This window comes from Gavia stellata, chromosome 33 (assembly GCF_030936135.1).
Source record: "Gavia stellata isolate bGavSte3 chromosome 33, bGavSte3.hap2, whole genome shotgun sequence".
NCBI classification, from domain to species: Eukaryota; Metazoa; Chordata; class Aves; order Gaviiformes; family Gaviidae; genus Gavia; species Gavia stellata.
The window spans coordinates 1,991,278-2,006,328 of NC_082626.1; the positions used below are offsets into that span (position 1 = coordinate 1,991,278).

The window sequence follows — 15,051 nt, forward strand, 5'->3', positions numbered from 1 at the left end:
TATGCACGTTAAAAAAAAAAAGTCAGCAAGAACTCTGCAGGGCATTGGCTCAGTTGTAGCAGTGATTGACATGGCCCATCTCATCACAAAACGGCCCTGAGCAGTTCCATCGGGGAGAGGAGATGGGAACTGGTCCAGTGGTCTCTTCTTCCACCAGGATTCTTGGCTGGACTCGCACCCGGAACCCCCGAGTCTAGCGGAGCTGATCCCAAAGCGATGCCAAGGGCGTGCTTCAGTCCTTGCGACCGCTGTTGTGCGGCTCCACCTCTCCCAAGAGCCTCTCATCTCTGCCCCCAGGAGCCAGGGAAATCAGGCAGCGGCTCTTTCAGGCAGCGGTTGCAGGCAGCGGTTGCTCAAGCTGCATGCGGTGCTGCAGGGGGGGTGTTTCTGGACGTGGGGCGCAGTGCCCCTCGTTGCTAGTCTCTGCTCTGCTAGTTGTCTCTTGCCAGTTCTTATCTTCTCCCCAAAAATCCCTCTTGCTTTAGGGATCTCATGGCTGCGCTCCTGGCTCCTGCTTGGTGGGCTGGCATGAAGGTTTCCAGCAAAAGACTGGGGGAGAGCACGGCTTCAGCCACCGTGACATCGCCTGGAATCGTCCCCTTTCACTCCTCTGTGCGTGCAGGGTGGGGGCACAGGGAGGTGTTGGGGTCCCGCGAGCCGGGGTACGCTCCGGTACCATGCCACGGCGGTGGATGATTTCCCTCCTGATCCTAAATGCAACCAGGCTATTCCCACCAGGAAAAAGGGGGAGGGAGGGAAATACCTGGGGGAGCCCCAAAGTCCTACCTCTGTTCGTAGCCTCGGCTGCAGGCAAAGGGAAGATCCTCCAGTCTGGGGGAGAAGCAACATGTGGCTCCCGTCAGCAGCAGCACCAAAGCAAACCCCACGTAGCATCCTCGGCTCCGGCTGCCGCAGCCCCCCGGGTGCCCGGGGGCGTCCTCCCCTCTCCGGCCCCATCTCCTGCTTGCCAGGTCTGCAGGGATGGTTACCCGCTCACCTTTGGCTTTACAGTAGATCACGAAGATAACCGCTGCTAAAAGCACTCCGGCTCCGATCACCCATGCGGCCACGATTCCAGCCTGCCTGCTGGAGTAGGTGCCTTGGAAGAGAAGAAAGTCTGGTAACAACATCCCAAAATGTATCTGCCTCTTCCCAGCATCAGAGCAGGGGGAAACAGGCATGTCTCTGCTTCAACACCCCGCTGAGCCCTCCCCTGCTTCACAGGGACCCTTATTTCACGAGAACGCAGTCCAACAACACGGAAAGGAGGCGACGCGCTGCACGAGGACGAGTGGCTTTGCAGACAGAGCAGCGGCTGGGAGACTCCCGCCCCAGCCCCTCCGCGGCCGCCCGTGCTGGTGTCCCTTTGCACTCCAGGGACCTCACGGGTGGCTTTTGGAGGGGGGGAAAAACCCCGCATGGGTTGGGAGCACCAGGTGTACGCGGAGCCACGCTCCCACCTCCAGCCCACCCTCGGCTCTGCCTCACCGTTGCACGAATTGATTTGATGCTCCCAGCCCAAGCTGGGACTTTTCGGGGGACAAGCTAGAACTGTGGACCCACCTCCCCTCCCCAAATTCCCCGGCTGACGGAGACAGCGCACAGATGCTAAGAGCACTGCCTGGAAAGCCTGGATATCCCCCGCGAGCTGTTTTGGGAGGAGATGGACTGCGCTGGCCTGGGGCTCCCCATCTCCCCGCTCCCCAGGCGCGGGGGTCCGGGGCGGCCGGACACTGTTAGCTAGCTCGGGCACACTCAGACACTTAAGAGCGAGGCCGGACACGGACGGGCGGTTCGGCAGCTCACCGGCAGTGGGAGGGTGGGTTGTGTTTTCTGGCGGCACGGGCGGCGCGGCGAGGGGAGAGAACAGGGAGAGAGGTAAGTGCCTCTGCCAGGGGTCTGCGTTTCTCTCTTTGCACGTTGAGGGACAGCTTGAGGGAAAGCCGGAGCCACTGGGAGCAGGATACGGCCCATCCGCACCACCCACCCATGCATCTTTCCATGGCTGTTACCTGCACAGAGGGCAGCGGGCGAGATGATGGTGGTGTTGCGGCTGCTGACAGGGTTTCGTGCCGTGCACGTGAGCTGCAGCAGCGGCTCATACGGGGATGACTCCTCCACCAGCACCGTGGGCCCCTCGCTCCACAGCCTGTCCCCCATGCTCCAGCCGTAGGAGACATTGCCGGAGCCGGAGCCTGACGCGGTGCAGTGCAGGGTGTAGTGGCAGCCGTCGGCTGAGCAGTTCTGTGCCACGCAGGTCACCGTCGGCACCGCCAGCTCCCCTGTGGGAAGCGGGGGGCTGTCAGGAAATCCCCGACCCCCCATTTAGCACAAAGCATAAAAAAAATAACGCCAACACTAACAGGCACTTACTGTACACGCGTAGGGTGAAGGTGGTTTTTACCCCTCGGGTCTTTGCGGTGTAGGTACCGGCGTCGTCCATCCTCAGCTGGGAGATGGTGAGCGAGCTGCCGTTGTTGGGGAAAGCCACACGCAGCTTGTAGTTGTCATCAAAAAACGTGAATTCAGGAGGATTGCCGAATTTCACGGTCACTATGACATCGTTGTGAAAGCTCCAGGCTGCAGCTTCTCCATCCAGGCTCTGGAGGTGGAAAGTGACGGACCTGCCCACAGCCCCGGTCACCTCTGTCCCATCGCTGGTGTACGCTGGGGAAAGAAGCCGGGCTGAAGGCGGCGTGTCCAGGGAGAAGATGCACAGCGAGCTTGGAGGCTGGCTGGTGGAGAAGGCAGGAGGGCTCAGGGAAGGGCCCTCAGATGAAAAGAGCAGCCCTCGGTGCACTGCCATCGCACAGCGCGATGCCACGGACAGGCTGATCTATAGGGGCCGGAGCCCCCCATGCTATCACACACAGTACCGCTGTTCAGCTGCAGGTAAAGTCATAGAATCACGGAATGGTTTGGGTTGGAGAGGACCTCTAAAGGTCATCTAGTCCAAACCCCCTGCCACGAGCAGGGACATCTTCCTCTGGATCAGGATGCTCAGAGCCCCGTCCAACCTGACCGGGAATGTCTCCAGGGATGGGGCACCCACCACCTCTCTGGGCACCCTGCGCCAGCGTCCCACCACCCTCAGCGTAAAGAATTTCTTCCTTTTATCTAGTCTGAATCTCCCCTCTTTTGGTTTAAAACCATCACCCCTTGTCCTATCGCTACAGGCCCTGCTAAAAAGTCTGTCCCCATCCCTGTCCTCGTCCCCATCCCCATCCCTGTCCCTGTCTCCATCTAGTCCCCCCCCGCCACGAGCAGGGACATCTTCCTCTGGATCAGGATGCTCAGAGCCCCGTCCAACCTGACCTTGAGGGTCTCCAGGGACGGGGCACCCACCACCTCTCTGGGCACCCTGCGCCAGGGTCTCACCACCCTCGGAGTAAAAAATTTCTTCCTTTTATCTAGTCTGAATCTCCCCTCTTTTAGCTTAAAACCATCACCCCTTGTCCTATCGCTATGGGCCCTACTAAAACGTCTGTCCCCATCCCTGTCCTTGTCCGCATCCCTGTCCTCGTCCCCATCCCTGTCCCTGTCTCCATCTAGTCCAACCCCCCCTGCCACGAGCAGGGACATCTTCCTCTGGATCATGTTGCTCAGAGCCCCGTCCAACCTGACCAGGAATGTCTCCAGGGACGGGGCACCCACCACCTCTCTGGGCACCCTGCGCCAGCGTCCTGCCACCCTCAGCATAAAGAATTTCTTCCTTTTATCTAGTCTGAATCTCCCCTCTTTTAGTTTAAAACCATTACGCCTTGTCCTACTGCTACAGGCCCTACTAAAAAGTCTGCCCCCACATTTCGTATAAGTATTTAAAGGCTGCAATAAGGTCTCCCCGGAGCCTTCTCTTCTCCAGGCTGGACAACCCCAACTCTCTCAGCCTGTCCTCATCGCAGAGGTGTTCCACCCCTTGGATCATCTTCATGGCCCTCCTCCAGACCCGCTCCAACAGGTCCCTGTCTTTCCCGAGCCGGGGACCCCAGAGCCGGAGGCAGTGCCCCAGGGGGACTGCCCAGAGTCGGAGCAGAGGGTGACCATCCCCTCCCTCGACCTGCTGGCCACGCTGCTGGTGACGCAGCTTTCTGGGCTGCGAGCGGACACTGCCGGCTCACCCAAAACCTCTGGGGCATCCCTGGGGACGAGGATTTACAGCGGCACCAGGTTCCCCGGCAGTATGGGACACCCACGCTGCTTCCCACGTGCAAAGGGGGTGGAGGGGACAGAGCCTTGAGGTGCAAAAATAGAAGTGCAAGGAGGAGTTTGCAATGGCTTAGAAAGGTCAGGCAGGTTCCTCTTTATCACGAGACCGAAATGCCAAGCTCACCTACACGAGCAGGCAAGAAAAACACGTGGCCTCTTCTCCAAATGTGCAGCTGCTTCTCCCTCTTCTGAGAAGGAGGAAAACATTTCCCTCTTATTTTGCCTACTTCCCATTTTAAAAATCATTGCTGCCCAGTCTGGGCTGGGGATGGAAGTTTTCTCCCCAGTTCTTGGAAAAAGAACTGATCCTGGCTCAGCCGGGCAGCCGGTTGTCACCTCTCCCCGCGGCTCTGCATGACCCACAGGGACGCCTCCGGGATATCGAGAACAGGCGCAGAAGGAAAAGCTGGTTGGGGAGATAAATTTGAAGAAGGAAGCTACTAAAATAGCAGATAAGGATGCTGGAGGGCTCATCCGGCAGAAAAACATTCCTCGAGGCTGCAGGGAGGGGGCCAGGACAGACCCAGAGTCTCTGCCCATTTCCATTGCCTGAAAAGAGGCAGAAAGTGTCTCCTGTTCCAAACAGCCCTAAATACCCCACAATGAAACCACAGGAGCATGGAAAACTCAGAGACAACACGTGGGGTAACAGACCCTGAACGCAGACCAGAATGGCAAACTCAGCAGCTGGTGCACATCTGGCAGCAGCTGGACGGAGACTGGAGCTGAGACCTGATGCATTCACTCATTAGCGGAGGGGGACCACACGAGAGCGAGAGGCCAGCACCGGGTTGTGCTGGGCATCTTTCACCCTGGTTTGCCCAACATCTTTGGGAAAAACTCCATCCCCACGGAGCTGCATCTGCACTGGTGGTCCCACACATGCCAGCCCTGTCCCCACTCTCCCGGGGGGGTCCCTAAAGCCACCCCCGAGCCCCCCCATGGGCTCCTTCCCTTCCACCACCAAGGGAAAATGAGCACCTTGCACTTACTTGCTTGGTGGAGGAGGAGGAGGGCAAGCGGCAGGCACCGAAACACGTCCATCAAGGCGCAGAGCTCTCCACACCCAACATCTACCACAGATCGTGTGGCAAGAGGAAGAAGCAACTGCCTACACCCAACATGTCACCCCCTCCTGCGGTGGGAGGGTGGAGATAACCATGCGCTTCACCCAATGGCTGGTACCATCACAGCGATGGCTGAACCAGGCTTGGTACCAGACGGGGTACAACAAGGAGGTAAATGCTGCGTGCGTAATGAAAGCTTGAGCTGAAAAACTCCATTTCCAAGCACGGGCGAGTGTGGCAGCTGGGACAAAGAGCATCATCGTGGCCGCGTGTGACAAGCGTCCCAGCTCCTCTATGGGAACCAGCTCTAAGAGAGACCATCACGGGTGAGCGCCCAGGAGCACGCTGGTGCCCATGGATCGATGTCACCAGGGCATCCTTCATAAGGGATGCTGAGATCCAAACTCCATCCCCCCGGACGGGACAGCTGAACAACCGCGGGGAAGCAGTCACTTCCCTAATTCAGATTATTCTGGGAAGTAGCATGACACCGGTGTCATACTGAAATTCAGGTGGGGGAAGTACCCTGGTTCCTCTACCCCGAGGAGCGGGGGCTGCTGTCGTGCCTCGGCGCTGCCCCGATGCTGTGCTGCGGCAGGCTGGTGATGGGATACATCAGCACAGGGACTGGCATCGTTGCTCAATACCAAAGCACTAACCCGGCTGAACTCCTAAAAACAGCTCCTCTCTTTCGCAACACCCTGGCAGGGGGATGAGATGAGAGGCACAAAGAGACACCCCGGGGGATGAACCGCCCCGTAACCCCCTTTGCCTCCTCCGACCATCACCTGGGAGCCGGGACGGTCTGCGGCATCGTGGCTCAATGCTCCTCTGCAAAGGCAATATTAGCATTTTTACTTGAACTCTTCCCCGTACTGAGCGTCTGACGTCCCCTTGCAGCCACGGGGCGGGCTGCTACGTTTGGATGCGCGTCGGAGTGGCATATCACAGGGTGCGCCATCATTCTGCAAGGACCAACACGGGTAGCACTGGGCCCCATCCTGCACAAGCGCCAGGCACAGAATTTGGGGCTTTTGCACTATTTTAGAGGCACAAGGGCAAGTGTGCTCTTCCCTGGACTTGCCCATGCTCCTGGGGGAAGCTGTTGCTCTGCGGGCAGACTTTTCTAAGGAAGTAGCTCAGCTGATTTTCTGTAGTAACAAAAGGAGGAAGCTAGGGAAGTGCAAAAACACTGATTTCTCTTCCCCCACCAAGCCTAATGCAGCCCCTGACACACTCCTCCAGCAAACCTTTCCGAAAGGCTTTCCTATAAATTTATTTTCCTTTTCCCTTAGCAGCGGCACACGAGATCAGACCTGCTGTACGAGCTGGTACGTTGGGATTATAAAATAGCTTGGACTGGGGTGGGGTTGGAAAGATCTTACAGCCCTGGTCCCTCCTCCGGGCCACCTCCAGCATCCCCACGCTGGGTATTTCTGCGGGGAAGTCAGGAGCTGCTGTGGGCAGGGGGTGGCCAGGCCACGGGCAAGGGCTGCCTCCCCCCCTCAGCCAGAAATTCAGCTTTATAGTCCACCTGGAAGATCCTCGCCTGTTCCCGTAGTCATCAGTGGAAAAGGATGGGGATGGAAAAGTGCGGTGGGACACGGCTGCTTCCCCAGGCGCGGGCTGGGGGTGCCCCCGCTCCAGGCGGTCGGGCCGGGGTTGTGCGGGTGCCTGGCAGGGCTCAGCCCCGAGGGGACTGCAAAACTTTCATCCCGCCTTGGTCCAAAAGCCGGGCATTTCGTTGGTTGCGGAGCAGAGGTCAAAAAAACGCCATGGTTTCTGATTTTTTTCCCCCGCTGCCGTTGAACCCACGTCCCTGCGCGTCACCAGTGTCACCGTCACCAGTGTCACCGGCTGCCACGAGGCAGGGGCTCCCTCTAGCGAAGCCGGGGCTGCAGGATGAGGCCGTGGGGTGAAAACCCATGGGGTGAAAACCCATGGGGCAGGGATGAGGTTGGGGTGCAAACCTGCTCCGGCCACGCTTCCCGGTGCTGCACCGTGGTGCTGATGGGCTGACCCTTCCCCTCAGAGATGCTGATTCCCTCTTCCCTGCTCATGCCTGGCTGCGGGGTCGTATCCAGAGCCCCTCAAGCCTCTCCCGATGCTTCAGCTTCTTGCCGGCTGCCCTTAGCCGCAGCCCGGGGAGATTTCTTGCCTTGCTCCTGCCCTGCTTTTTGCTCCCTGGCCATCGTCGCAGCCCTAGCTGGGTTACGGCAGGGGTCTGCGCGTGCTGGAGGGTTTTGCCCCGGTTCCCCAGGGACGAGCGGGGTTTCCTCCAGCCGGGAACGTGGATGTCAGTGCTCGGTGAGCAGAGGCGAAGGCCGGGCTGGACTGCTGCCCGCTGCCTGGAGAGGCTCAGGCTATGGGCATCATCACGCTGGCATAAACCGTCGTGGGCTCCTTGGCGGGGCTCTGCAGCAAAGAGCAGGGAAGCAAAGGGGTTAGCGAGGACCCTGAGCTGGGGGGGCCCCTGGGGTGCCCCACGGCGATGCCCAGCCAAGGCAAGGACAAGGCGGGGGCAGCCACCCGTACCTGCGAGAGGGGCGGGTGGTCCTGCAGGGCAGACGGCTCTGTCAGGGGGCTGCGAGGGGGGCAGGGGGCTCTGCGGGGGGCCGGGGACGTGTCCGGGGGCAGGCCGGTGGCTGCAGCGTAGATGGTGGTGCAGGAGGGGTGCTCGGCAGCAGGGGCCCCTTTCTGCTTCTGCATGGAGAGTGAAGGTTGAGCAGCGGCAGGCAGCTCGCCACGGGGGTCCTTCCCTCCCTCCACCCTACATGGACCCACAATTTCCTCCCCAGTTTGTGCTGAGCGGACTGGAGGAGGGGGGAAAAAACACAGTCTGTCCCCAAAGCCACCCTGGGATGCTGGGGAAGCTGCAGCACCCAACCTTATTCCCAGCAATTCCCAGATTAATGGCAGCCAGGCTGACTCCTGGAATGGCAGGGATGAGTGCCCCCAGACAGCCACCCCAGTGCCCCCCAGCAGCAATTTCACCCTCTCCCTCTCCAGCCACAGGGCTGTTGACACCCATTGGCCAAAGCACATCACAGAGGGTGCCGTGGACCAGCGAGGAAGCACCCAGTAACAACCCAGGGCTTTGGGTGCCGCTGCCTTCGCTGCTGCCCAAAGCCAGGCTGACTCCATCCGAGACCCCCCACCCAAGAAACCCCAGCAGCGTCGTGCCCGCGCTCCCCATGGGCTGCAGCGCTCGGGGTCCCATCGCTACAGGAGCATTCCCATTGCTAAAGGAACATATTTTCCCCCCCGTGCGCTGAGGCCAGCTGGGGTCATGCTGGTCCTGGCTCACCTGCACCCGCTGCACTTGGGAGTAGATGGTGTGCACCGCACTGTCCTCGGCGAGCGGCGAGTCCTCCGGCTCCTGGCCGGCTGCGGGGGGATAAGCAAGTCACCAAGCTGCAAGGGGAGCAGGGACCGGGGCGGATTCCGGTGCTTTGCAAGCTGAATCCTGCCCCTGCACCCCAAGGCATGGCGAGGGCGAGCCCATGCTGGATCTGTCCCCAGCGCGGTGCCCGCTGGCTGGACCCGGCTGCATCCCTATCGCTGCAGCTGCCCGGCCGTGGTGGAAGGGTTTCTGGCTGCCGCAGGTCAGCTTTGCAAATTTGTCGTTACGTAGGGAATTGGGGAGGTGCACAGCCTGGCTGAGGCACTCTGAGAGATGACGCTTTCTCGAATTTGGGCTGGGCTCATTCAGTTCCCCTTGAGACAGTGCGATACGATCTCAGAAGCCCATCATCTGGGTAAAGCGTTGGAGATCACGTGCAGGTACATTTTTCTTTTTTCTTTTTTTTTTTTTCCTTAAGCTGGTTTTCTTCCTGCCGTTTACTCTGTGCTTCAAGAGAAGCACATTTTGCTCCTTCCCAAGGGCCAGGGTACTCTCAAGACGAGGTGCCCACAGGGATCAGCCCCTTGGTCCATGCGCTGGGGCTGTCTGGGGGCAGCTTTGCCCGACCCCGGCAAGGCTCACCCCACCCGTGGACCACAAACTGCCCCAACACCCTTCACTTGAGGCACTCACTCTTAGGCATGTCCAAATGGATGGCCAAGAAGACCCCGGTGAGCAAGATCACTACGACGATGGGCACCACCACCATCAGCACGAGATGTTCTGTCCTCAGCCCGGTGCTGCCTGGGATGGGGGGCAGAGAGGGAAGGGGGTCAGCCACCAGCCCTGGGGTCCAGGGTCGCCCAGAGCTGAGCAGAACAGGCTGCTAAAAATCTTTTTTCATCTCACCACCTAATTTTGGGCTGATGATGTTGGTAGAACAGGAAACAAGGGGCAGGAAATGCTTCTCTTGAGCAGAGCTCTCTCTAATCACCTCCAGACTGCAACTGTCAGCAAAAACCCTGCTGAGGGCTAGATCGGGGCCAGATAAAGCCCTAAAAACTTCTCTGGTGGCTTTACGGAGGCCTGTGGGGAGGCAGCCCCTTTGTACAATGCCCTTGCATCGCAGGTGCATGAGAAGAGGGCCGTGGGACAGAGCTCTGCAGCTCCAGCTGGGCTCCCACCGCGGGGAGGCACCCGGGATGGCCGCTAACGGTGACACTGGTGACACCATGCAGGGTTGTCCCACAGTGCAAGGGGTTTTGGGCAATGGAGTGAGAAACAAGCCCAAACCCCGCCCGGAGCATCTCATTTCAGCCTCTCCCTTTCTTAAGCAAGAGTCCCGACCGTTTTTCCCGTGGGGATATTTTCTCAGCACAGGTCACTGTGAGAGCCCCAGCAGAGGTGTGACTTCACCTCTGGGTCCCCGGGGAAAGTGGCAGCCACTGCGCCGCCCGGCTCCGGTGAAAGTCCCCCACATCACGAGGGAGTGCTAGAAAACCCCAGTGAGAGAGAGCGTGAGTTTTGCCCCGAGAGCCTCTGAAGGGGAAGTTGTCACCAAGGTTTTTATCCTCCCCAAACCATCCGGCATAAGAGCCTCATGCATAGGCTCGAGCACCGGGGCACGGTGAGTACTGGTGTCCAGGCTGGCTGGGGAGGCAGATGGGACCCAGGCTCCACGGCCGGCATTTATGGGAAGAACGGGGCAACTCTGAGCAGGTGACACAGCGGCCTCTTTTCTTGCAAAAGGCTCCTTTGAGGCTGCCTAAAGCAGTGTGAAAAAGTCCCCTGCAAAGCAAAAGCAGGACTGGGAGGCTGGAGAGAGCCAGGTCGGCAAGTGGGGACTTACTCCCTTGCTCGTAGCTGCACTCGGAGGAGTTGAAGGTGACGACCCGGCTGCTGACGGGGTTGCTGGCTGTGCAGGCGCAGGCAATGCTTGCATTCTGCAGGGGGTAAGAGAGCTGCAGGAGGCTGCCGTTGCGGGTGCAGAGCCCCAAGGTGCCCGTGTCCCGGCTGCCCCAGCTATAGGAGACGTTGTCCCCTCGCTCCGCTGTGCAGTTGACGGTGACGGTGCAGCTGCCGTTGGCCAGCGCCCAGCCGAGGATCTGGATGCTGGGATCGGACACCGGCTCTGGAGAGAGGGAGGGAGGGGGCAAAGGTTTGAGTCTGGGGAAGGATGCAAATGTTGCCTTGGCCCCTGCCTGGGAAATCCTGCTGGCCTCTCCTAAATCCCCAGGAGATGGAAAGGAACTGGTCTGGCCCCTGACTCGCTGCAAATGGCATTAGAGAGGGACATGGTTGGTCTGCACGCACCCAGAGGCTCCTGGGGGTACCTAGATAGGGCTGCAAGAGGGTCCTGGACTCACTGCAGCACCCTGACATCAGGGTGGGCATCTCCCACCCCCCTTGACCACCACCCACCTCCCAGACCTGCTCCCAGCACCGCGAGAGGCTGGCAGCATCCAGCACGGGAGGACTGCAGCGTGTCTCACCGTACACCTCCAGCTGTATCTGCCAGACTTTCTCCTCTGGTCCCTTGCTGACGATGTACTCGTAGAGCTGCCGGTCCTGCCGGCTGGTGTTCAGGATCTCCAAGGAGAAGTCCAACTTGTGGAAGCGAGTCCGTCCCTGCATGTAGTTGGTGTAGTTGCCATCCGAGTACTTGAGCAGGACGAGCTTCCTCTGCGGGTCCTCCGTGTCCCGCTTCCAGACTGCCTCCCCGAAGTGCAGGGTGAGTTTCTGGAGTTCAGGGGGGATCTGCAATATCGTTGCCTTCCCCGAGGTGCCCAGCACAGTCTCCCTCGCCCCACGGCCCATGCCTGGGAGGAGAGCGGAGAGAAGGGCTGAGGCAGGCAGGGAGGCACGGGGGGGCTCGGAGCAACCATTCCCCCCGTCCCCCATCCCAGCTCTGCCGGAGGCGGGCAGATGCCGGTGGAGCTGTGGTAGCCAGCGATGGCCCTGGACCAACCCTGGTAATCTGCAGATTGGGGACGTCTTGGGCCGCGTGAGATTAACAGGTTGAAAATTGAACAGATTATCTAACTGCGTTTTCAAGCTCTGGGTTATCCACCACATCCTGCACCAGCCATCACCGGCAGCTGGGAACACAAGTCGAGCTGTACATCAGGGCTCAGTGTGAGCTCTGCCCCATGCCCACCCCACAGGACAGTCCCCAGAACCAAAGCAGTGACCCCCAGCCCTCAGCCCCACATCCTCAACCCCGAAGGATGCGGGTTGAGGGCTCGGCTCCTGAGTCGGAGGGGAAGCGTTGCCTTCCTCTGCTCTTCCTCCCCACCCTCGCCTTCCTGGAGCGAGGTGAGAGTCTTCATTTGCATCAGCCTCAGCGTTCTCCCACGTTGGGCACCGCTGTACGTGATGGCTGAATCCTGATTTAAGGCTCTGGGCTTTCTGTTGCACAACGACGGCCAAACAGCGCCGTGAAACATCACCCCATGGAGTAGGGCTGCCTCGAGCAGGGGAAGGCGCTTGTGGTCCCAGTCTGGTGGGGATGCTGGTCCTGGGAGAAGGGTGCTGGCAGTGGTGGGACCAGCCTGGAGAAGTCCCAGTGACACCAGGGCAGTCCAGAGGGAAGCGATACTTAATGGCTCTTGGCCAAAGCCTGCAGTTGGGTGCACGTCATGGCACCCACCTCCCTCGAGCACCTCAGCTCCAGAAACCTTCGGTGGGACTTTTCTTGTAGGAATTGCAGGCGGTGCAGCCTCCTGGAGGTGGGGTCAGGTGTAAATCCCAGGTTGTCCTTCTCCTGGTCGAGGTGGACCCAGGTGTGTTTCTTGATGGCCACGGAAAAGTGCTTTTAAGAAGAGGGGTGCAAGCATCTCCCACACATCCCAGGATTTCCTGGAGAGCACACGGAAGGATCTTCTCCCCCAGACCCTTTCCTGTCTTTGGCTGCAAGGCAGTGATTCATATTTGCCCACACCCCCGGGCAAACAAGTTTGTTTTTGTAGGAAACAGCGTGGGGAGAGGTGCCAGCTCACCGCTGCTGCCAGCCGCCGGCAGCGGGAGCGTGGAAGGGACCCCACCGTGTCACCCCCATGTTTCCTACCAACTTCTTTCCATCGGGGCAAGGCCCAGAGAGGAAAAGAAAAGAGGGGGAGCTATCCCAGAAGAACAGGTCTGGGGAGGCCCAGACAAGCCCAGTACCCACCTCTCCCACGGCGCATATGGTTCCAGTAAAAACGACAGAGCAAATGCTCTCCTCGCCGCCATCCCAAGTGAGTGCCATCAGTTATTTTTTCCCCCTCCGCAGCATGAAAAACAGCAGTTTCTGAGCTGTCCCTGTGGACTACATCTCCGCAGCATCGATGCAGCCGTGCAGACATGGCCGGCATCCCGCGCAAACCCCGCGGTCCAGCTGACCTGGTGCCTCATATGGTTTTTGCGGATGCTTTTACTGTAAAGCCCATCAGGCAGGCAGATGCTGTATTTTCTCAGAAGCATGTATTTTTGACATGCAGCAGTTAGGCTCCTCATTAATTACCAAATGGAAAAGCCCTTTTTACATCATGTCAGAAAAACCCTCTGCCCCGGCGAGGAGCATCTCCTTTGCGGGGAAGATGGCTGGAGCAAGGCTGCAGGAGGAGCGATGTTAAAGAGGTCTGAAACCATCCATGCTGAAGCCCAGATGGAGGGGCTGGAGGAAGGTGAGCGATCCGCACCGGCACAGCACCAGGTCCGGAGCAGCCCTCGCATCAGGTATTGGGCTCGTGGGACTTTCAGTGTGCTGGCTAGGCAGAAAACCCCGGGGGGATTTCAAAGGCAGGTATTCTAGTAAGAGCGAGCCAGCAGAGCCAAGGAGAAACCCCAGCTCCGCCAAGGTCTCTGATTTCCTGGCCGAGCCCTTCGGTTTACACCCGGTAATTACACAGTGGCAGAGGGCTCATGGGGCTGCGGGGACACACAGTGTCCCCGGGGAAGGGGAACAGACGTCAGTCTGGCACCAAGAAGAGGGTCAGGATTAGTCACGGCTCCCCTTGCTCCGCTTGAGGGGCCCCGATCCACGCGAGCGCTTTTGCACAAGCTCGGTGCCACCAAAACCGATTTTGCAGCATCCTCCCGCAACTGCCAAGGGGCTGGGAGGAGAGGACCCGGGAGTCCTGGGGTCCGGGTGGTCCCCGCTCCCCAACCAGCTGGTCCAGGGGGGATTTCGGCTTGTCCAGGACACCACCGTCCCTAGGACACCATCCAGGCACTCAGAAAATAGGCATTGCCTCGCTGCCAGTCCCTTTCCACTCGCCTTATACGCATTTTATTGCTTGGGTAGTGTCTCCCAGCCCACTGGCACCTCTTGATCCGAGACAGTTGGTATCACAGAGAGTGAGGCAATCCGCCAAGGACCTTCTTCTCAAGTACCCCAATTTACATCTGGTACTAAATTATTTGCTCAGGACTATTAATACCCCATTAAAACACACGGTAGAGCGCTTCACTATTGCAGCTACACTTTGTCCATCACCATCTTTGTTCATTCATCATCTTTTATTCTCTCCTCCCTCAGCCTGACTAGTAGGAGCATATTAGGGATGCACCACGCATCCAGCTTGGAGTTGCGAGCCATTTATCTTCTACATGAATATTTATACTCGATTTGCCCATCCGCCCGGCACACACAGCTCACAATTTCTAAAGGTCTTAATATCTGACAAAAATCCCCAAACAATCCGAAGCGAGTATTTCACGGAGAGGAAAACATACATACCCCAAACGCGGCCGAGAGAGATCAGCAGCCAGAGACACACGCTGCAGCCCATGCCTCGGTTCACGGAGTCTCTGCTGCAGTGGAGTTAATATCTGCTGCCGGGCTCATTATAAGAACAGGTGTACTCAAATCAGAGACGCTGCTCTGGGCCATGTGTTTCCTGTTTTTGGCTGAATGACTCTCTTTTTTCTTGAGTGGAAAGTATTCAAAGCACTGAGTCTTGCTGCTGAATGCTTCACCGGAGCCAGCCCAAGAGACCTGCAGAAGGAAGCAGAGCATCGATTTATAGTTTGTACCAGAACTGCATTGCCACGGGTCCTTAACTCGACCCTAAAAGAAGAGGAAACGACCAGCAAGAAAATCATTTCATGTACGGTAACTGCTTCCCGGGGCTGTACAGAGCCGTCAAACCCTGCTACCGCAGCGGGGGCGGGAGGCCGCTCCCCCCACGTGGCAGCATCCCGACCACCGCTGCTCCTTCCCAGCACCGCGGGGCTGGGACCCAGCCGGAAGGTCGTCCAGAGAGCCGGCACACACCGGTGCTCACGGCCGTGATGCCCATCGGTGCAGGAAAGCCCCAGATATTCTGGGATTAACCCATACCCCTGCTTTGGGCTGCGTGGGATCTACAGCGAGGAGTACGGGTGGTCTCTAACAACCCACTGAGGAAAAACCCAATCCTTGTTCTTGGGCTCAGGGAGGTGATGTGGACTTCA

At 58.8% G+C, this 15,051-nt stretch overlaps 1 protein-coding gene across 1 annotated transcript; it reads right to left on the reverse strand.

Moving 5' to 3' along the window:
- Nucleotides 1-7,631: 7,631 nt before the first annotated feature.
- On the reverse strand, nt 7,632-14,387 carry LOC104257344 (signaling lymphocytic activation molecule). Its single transcript, XM_059832088.1, has 7 exons — nt 14,336-14,387; nt 11,109-11,435; nt 10,466-10,747; nt 9,310-9,420; nt 8,581-8,660; nt 7,809-8,036; nt 7,632-7,688 (listed from the first exon to the last, which is right to left on the reverse strand). The coding sequence occupies exons 1-7, from the start codon at nt 14,385-14,387 to the stop codon at nt 7,632-7,634; spliced, it is 1,137 nt and encodes a 378-aa protein (XP_059688071.1).
- Between the last annotated feature and the right edge of the window lie 664 nt (nt 14,388-15,051).